Here is a 7,289-nt window from a genome sequence, read left to right as displayed (position 1 = left end):
TAATTGCAGAGCGCCTCCAGTAGGGAGCAGGCTTTTCATAGCATTTTAGCAGAGCGTGTGGTACCCATGCAGACAAGGAGCTCTTTTCAAACCGAGCGCTAAATCAGAGGAAGGAGGCGCACCAGCTTTCATTTAAATCTGCAAAAACATGCACTATTCGTGACAACTCATTGGCAAATGCAACAGCATTTACTGATGTTGACATCATAATAAAATATACGAAACTATATTAATTCTCAAAAATATGACAATGAGATTAATTTCCCCTCGTTAAACCAATGTTAAAACACTTATCTACACATTTACTCAACCCTTACTGAGAGGGAATATTTTTGCATTTAATTGTTTTTAATTTTACATTATTCCGATTTAGAGTCAGAAATGGTAAATGAGCCTAACATCCAGAGAACCATTAAATCATTGAATTATTTTTATGAATAAATGTGAATATGAAGATGACTCCTTGGTAATATGAAAATGTCATTCTTCTTGTTTCACTCTCTCAGCCTACTCTCCCGGAGGCGCGTGCGCAATTAGCCCATATTGTAGAAGTCTGGTGAAACATAACAGCTTCCACATGCACCACTAACTGCACGTGACCTTATTGTATATTTTATATTAAATCCACCACCTAACCCACCTATATGTTAGAATTTACTAATGAAAGGCGTCGGACATTTGTGCTAAAAAACATATTTTCCGGACATAAACTGAGATCTTGCGCCGAGCGGCAAGATGCTCAAGATGGTCAGGCAAGTTGCCAAAATCTCTCTCCTGAAAGATGAGAACAGCTTGGAAGGTGGGCAGGGCAGGGCAGGTATAGGCGTTTATAGGGAGAGGGAAACGCTTTTGCTGTAGATTGGGCTTCCCCGAAATCTTTGCGGATGAGTCCCGCGCCAGGAGCTCGGCATTGTGGCCCGGTCTCCTTTCTGCTTCTTCTTGGAAACGGCGTCAGAGAGCAGCTGAGCAAAGGCTTAACATTTCAAACGTCTGGCGGTAGGCTGTAAAGTTTCCACCCCGAAAACAGTGTCATGCGGCAGTAGCAGTAGGGTTGGTACAGGACACCTCGGCACATGCCTTGGTGCTGTAGGAATGAGTTTTCTGTAAAGCTTTGCGCACAGCCACTCCAAACCAGGGGCCTCGTTTTTTCTTCTTTTTTCTCTCTCTCTCTTTTGTTTGCTCATTTAGGAAGGAGCTGTTCTGTTTCTGTTTACGTGTAATTCTCCTGATTGAATTGTTACATATATATTGGAAGATTTATATTTAAACACCCTCCTGTTGAAACTGAGCTGCATTGTATTGTGCCTCGAGAATCCTGTTTAACCATTTGCGTAAAGGTTAACTCAGTCAAGCACCAGGAAAGCAGATTCGCAGCGGAATTCCCTCAGTATTAGTCATAGATGTCCGCTCAGCTGGGAGGAGGCCTGCAGCCGGAGACCACAGTAAAACTTGAGGAACTAAAATCTGAAGAAGTTTTTGATGTGACAAGGCCTGACGGATGTCCCCGGGACGGAGGAGAAAATAAAGCGGTTCTGTTCCCGGAGGGACAGCAGCAGCAGCCCCAGATGAAGCCACGCAAGATGACTCGCAGTCCAAAATGCGCCCGCTGTCGAAACCACGGCGTCGTTTCTTGTCTGAAAGGCCACAAACGCTTTTGCCGCTGGAGGGACTGCCGCTGTGCCTGCTGCCTGCTGGTGGTGGAGCGCCAGCGCGTCATGGCGGCGCAGGTCGCTCTCAGACGGCAGCAGGCTGCGGAGGTGAGACGAGCACAGGGGCAGGTCAGTGAAAGAAGAAAGATAGGGGGGCAACCAAAAACAAATAAAACAAAGAAACAAAAACGCATCCATGGCATCCTGTAGATGATTATTATGGAGCAAGTACGCACAGTGTATGGTTGATGAAAGGGCAAAATCAGTAGGAAAGCTCCCCAAAAGTTGGTTCTGATCGTCTGGACTAGAAAAGCTGAGGATGAGCCTGAGGCAGTGAGGGTGACAACACGTTTTAATATCACCTTTGGATAAGCGTCCCTGTATCTGTTTCTATAGAAACACAAAGGGCATATAATACATTTCATTAGGTCGTTTAGAAAAAAACAGTTCACAGTCTGTGTTGTAGAGATAGCACTACTGTTTACTTTTTCACTCGATACAATAATTATAAATCGAGCAAGGGACAACTTTTTAAAATCTCGATGAACGTGCAGAACTATATCTTTTATATTTTAAATACTTACATTGTTTTCATGTAACAGCAACAACAAACATTTAAGCCCTGTTTTTTTTCTAATTTGAATGAGTGGTTTGAGCTTTAAAGAGAGAGCGTCAAGTGCTCATTAGGATGACAGAAAAGAAATATAAGAAACCAGGAAAAGTGCAGAAATGAAAAGAAGCAAATGAGGTAATATAATGATAATAATAATAACATCCCTTAGAATAATGAGTGCCTTACTTTGCTAATTTGTCATTTATAGGAAAAATGACGTTGATTTTATTACTGCAGACAAAATTCTAAATCCTCCTTTTTAAAAAAAAAAAAAAAATCAGTTTTGAACTAATTATATACATATGGTATAATAATGGATTTTATAAATAGCAGCTATAGATACAACTGGGTACTTGGGTGCTTCTCTGCGCAAAATAGCATACCAATTCCACATAGTTAGCAATCCTAGTAATAGCAGTAATGCTGGAGTTAAAAGGGCAAATTCTCTCTGTCTTTAGCTTTAATCCTAGAGATTCTCCTTGCCTCTTACATCATGTACTATTTTCCTTTAATTACCTTGTGAACGTCTGACTGTAAGATAATTATGTCCAAATGTCTTATTCCTGTTCATATGTTTCTCTCAGGGCAAGAAGGGGGTCAGGTGTGCAGCTCCACTGCGCAGAACGGCATATCAGTGTTACACCAGAGCGGCCGAGTCGAGCATCGTGGCCAAGAGCATCCTGCAGGGTGAAGTTTAATTAGCGTCTCCTTTATCGCGTCTTGCTTTATTCCCAGATTTTCATGTTCTGTACATGAATGAATCTTTACGTGTAGACAACTTCTGCTTTTGATTTAATGATATTTAGGTTCATGCAACATCATAAATTAAGCTTTCCATGGAGCATATCATCATTCACCTGCTCCGTGCTGACATGGTAAAGCTTTTGAACGTCCTGTCAAAGCTGGAAGAGAAATAAAATTGTGCAGACGTAGTTTCCCTGTAGGTTTCCTCCAGCTTTAACCAGTAGAAACTCAATTTTAACTCTAACTGGCATTGTGGGAAACAGCTTTTCCCCCCAAATAAATGTATATTTGTCCCCAAATGGTGACAGTGACCTTCTCAGTGACATTTGCAGCCCCTGTGTAGAAACGTGTAATTGCATTAGCATTTGCAGGTCCTTTTGTAGTCAGTGTGCCACGGGTATTCCTTCTTAGTTTGGCTAGACACACTTCATTTATCCAAACAAACCCCCCATCATCGAGACTTCACTATTTCATAACAACAGGCCATTATTGTAATACACTGTGTGCATTATTACCTGCTGGCTTGCAGTCAAGACCTGCTGGAGGCTTTGTCTTCTTTATAGCCCTCTCTGTCTTCCCTGCGCTCTCAGTAAAGCAACAGTGACGCGGCTAACCAACTGCATTATTAAAATAATAAACAACAAAGTGCTCAGACATAAACACAGCAATTAATTGGTTGGAACAATATCATTGTCCATAAATTGACTGCATAAACAAATGTGTAATAGCAATATGTGGCTTTGCTCCCACGTTCAGGGATCAAACTTGCTGTGCCTCCAGAGGACGACACCCCTTGCTGGTCGAAGCAGACGCAACGTGATCAAACACACTTTACGTGCCCCTCCATCAGCGCCCGGATGAGGAAGAGACGAGCGTTTGCAGACAAAGAGCTGGAAAATGTGATGCTGGAGCATGAACTGAGACAGAGGGAGCTGCAGAATGACCTTTTCCCCCCCTCGGCCCTCCTTCCTATGCTTCACCCTCCACCCTTGCCCATCTCCCCTGGTCTCCACTGCTGCCCACCCAGCAAGGATCCCACAACTGAAGGGCAATCTAGCTATGTGCCCCTGTGCAAATACAAGCCCTTTTATGAGTGTGACTTCCAGCTTTATCAGTTCTTTCCCCTGAAGAGCAGGTACTCCACAGGAAATGACTATAATGACTTCTTGTTATGTCAGAGCTCCCAGCAAAGCAGACAGGAGAAGGAGGTGCAGAATGGATGGAAAGACAGCGAGAAGACAAAACAAGCAGAGGTCATTCCTTCGACATCCATACAAAGACTCCGAAATGATGGCAAGGCCATGTCATGTGCTATTCCTGTCAAATCCCTTTCAAAACGAGCAGAAATAATGGACTCAAATGGCTCTTCAACAGTCACACTTGCTATTTCTGCATCAGATCAGAGTGTCCTGGGTCAGCCAGACATCAGCGCACCCAGCAGGACTTTTGATCCCAGACCTTTGACAGCTAAGAGCTGGAGCTCAGACACTCCTGCCGCCCAGGCAGCTCCTCATGCCGACTCTGTTAAGAGCCCTCACGGCGGCTCAATCAGGACTCCGGCTGTGAGGCCATTACCTTTTTCTGTAGAGGCTTTGCTGAGGGCCTGACAGACAACTGCAAGCAGAGTATAGTGCATACTTTATTATGCACAACCCAACCTGAACTGTCTGAATATAATTACAAAAACTGATTTTATGGTACAGGTTTGGAAACGCTATTCTGTAAAGTGCCAAAAGTGAGAGATTTTTTAAAAACTATTTCTATAGAGTAAAATCACAGTGTTTGTGTTTTTTATTTCCATGAAAAGTTATTTTACTATATTTTATCTATTGAAAAAAGTAAAGCTAAAAGATATGTATATGTGCTACAATACCATATTTGTATTTCCATTCTGGGCTAATTACATCTTGCACCATGCATACTTTGAAAAAGTGTTTTCTTTTATCATCCCATGTCAGTAGTGCCATAAAAATCTACTGAACCACTCTGTCTGGACTCTCTTTCATCAGTCACGCTTTATTGTCTTCATCCTCAGAAGAAATACACAATACAGACATAAAACAAAGCCAATGAAAAAGTCAAGTGCTTGTTGAACTTGTGCCCATTCCTTACTCGATGCTCTGATTTTTAACTTGCAGTGCAGATGTCCCTGGCTGATTTCTGTGGTGCTCTCACAGGGCTGTTTAGGGTCTAAACAAGGTGCTGCTGCTCAGAAATAGAGCACTAGGTGAAGCTGGTTGTTTGTCAAGGAGACAGTTAAAGCACAAAGACTTTCATAAACAGCTTAACATTTATCTACTCCTTTTTTTTCACCAAAGAATAAATGCAATGTGCTTTAAATATTTATTAGCATTTGATAAGCTTTGCAGTTCTTCAGACAGAATACATGTAGCCAATCTGACATTATGACTGTATAAATATTGATCACACAGCACGCGGTTCAATATTTCACACAGTATCATTTCATCACACCAGCAGACTGAGGGGATATGGGAAATGCTCACCAAAAGGTTGACTGGGAGGCTGCCAGTGTTGCCTAGGCGACATTGTTCTTTATTGTATGCTGAGCCTGACGCCAGCCGAGTTTGTTTGAACACGCATTTGATCTATATCCGGTTTTTACTTCTTTCTCTTCTCCAGTTTTTTTTTGTTCTGCTCTGTAATCTCGCAGAGATGGAGGTCAGATACTTTTGACAACTCGGGACCTTGTGGCGTCAACACAGAGGTGATAGCGCAGAGGCTTTGTTTGCGAGAGTCTACCAGCATATCGGAGTGCCTCTCTCCCCCGTGTCTTTTCACAGACAGACAGGGAAGGGAGATTGGCACAAAAAGGGGGAAAAAAGAAGATGAGATTTTGAGCATGCAGTCGCAGAAGGTGGGGCGTCCTGTTTTATTGCGCGCTATCTGTGTCATTTTTTTTAAACAAAAATTAAAACCTGTTCTTTTCCAGGGAACACAAATGGCCAATTTCACAAAAGATACACATCAGTCACTGAGAGCTGATAATGACTTCTGTGAAGAATAACACAAATGATCTAAATCAGCTTCTCCTAGGAAAAAAGCTAATTTATCTGCTTGCTTTCGTTTTTGCAGTGTCCCTGTAGCCAAGCTTTGTGTCAGCTTAATAGGCAGTGAGTGCTCTGAAATGTCAATCACTCTCCAAAGATCTTGTTAGGACTGTGGAAAAACAGATTAGCTTTAATTATACTCTGTGCTCTTTTCATATGATATTGCACCTCCAAAAAATCCATCCAGAAGCAGAAGACTGAACGGGTTTCACTGCATTTAAAATACACTTCTGAAATGGAGGCCACTTCATGGGCTGAAAACTGATGCTGGTGAACACATCATATTGCTGGACAAATACATGTTAAAACTTAAGCCCCCCTCAATATTATTTATAAATAAGATTCAAGTGCTGCTGCATTCTCTGGACCCAAATTAATTTAATGCAATCTAATCCAACTTTAATTCTAGGGAAGTTTAACAAAGTAGATCAGTTAAAAGACGGCAATAAAATACAAAAACACATATTAAGATGCATCGATAAATAAAAATAAAACAGAAAATTAAAAGTCTGATGAGAAAGATTGAGATGTCAGAGGCAAAGAAACTGCTCTGTGGTATGATAAATCTGAATTTGAATTATGATTGGGCACATCCAGGAAAAATGAAGAAAGAATGTGTGTGCTGGGGAGGTGGGAGGTGGTCTTTGGTATCAGGCCAGTTTGCTGACAAAGTCATTCCAACAGGTTAAAACACGTTTTTGAGTCTTCTCAACCCCTCTCCTTAATTCCTGCCCCCCTCCTTTGGTCGGCCACCTCTTGCACTCTTGCGGTTCAGTCTTGCGTTGTGTCTCATTTCCATTTCAGCCAGATCAATTTCACTCAGTTCAGGGTAGAAAAGATTTGATGTGGCATTTCCTGTAAGTCTGATATGTATATTTTCATCTTACAGACTGCATCATTATCAGCAGTAGGAACAGTAAACGTTGCAGACACTATAATGCATCAGCCAGCAAGAGCTGATGTAGATGTGACAAAGAGCAACCTCTAGTTTTACATGCATTAAAAAACAATCAAGTTCACCTCCGATCGATAAAAATTCAATGTATAACCAAGAAATTGCAGTCTGTACCTACACCAGCATAGGCCTGTTCCTTTACTAGCACAAAGCCATCACACTACAAGTTTACTGTACAGTACTATCAACATGATCTTTTCCCCCTATTGCCTTCATTTACTTTCCCACCGTTCTGTGTTTATGCTAGGTGTGTACACAGG

At 41.9% G+C, this 7,289-nt stretch overlaps 1 protein-coding gene across 1 annotated transcript; it reads left to right on the top strand.

The window, feature by feature from the left end:
* The first annotated feature begins 814 nt into the window (after positions 1-814).
* On the top strand, positions 815-4,990 carry dmrt2b (doublesex and mab-3 related transcription factor 2b). Its single transcript, XM_084911121.1, has 3 exons — positions 815-1,778; positions 2,847-2,949; positions 3,763-4,990. Exons 1-3 carry the CDS (start codon positions 1,401-1,403, stop codon positions 4,611-4,613), a joined length of 1,332 nt encoding a protein of 443 aa, XP_084767247.1. The 5' UTR covers positions 815-1,400; the 3' UTR covers positions 4,614-4,990.
* Positions 4,991-7,289: the final 2,299 nt, after the last annotated feature.

Source organism: Perissodus microlepis, chromosome 17, assembly GCF_051167445.1.
Source record: "Perissodus microlepis isolate ML-2025 ecotype Zambia chromosome 17, ASM5116744v1, whole genome shotgun sequence".
Classification (NCBI taxonomy): domain Eukaryota; kingdom Metazoa; phylum Chordata; class Actinopteri; order Cichliformes; family Cichlidae; genus Perissodus; species Perissodus microlepis.
Note: the sequence above shows the minus strand (reverse complement) of the source record. Positions and strands in the feature narration are given on the sequence as shown.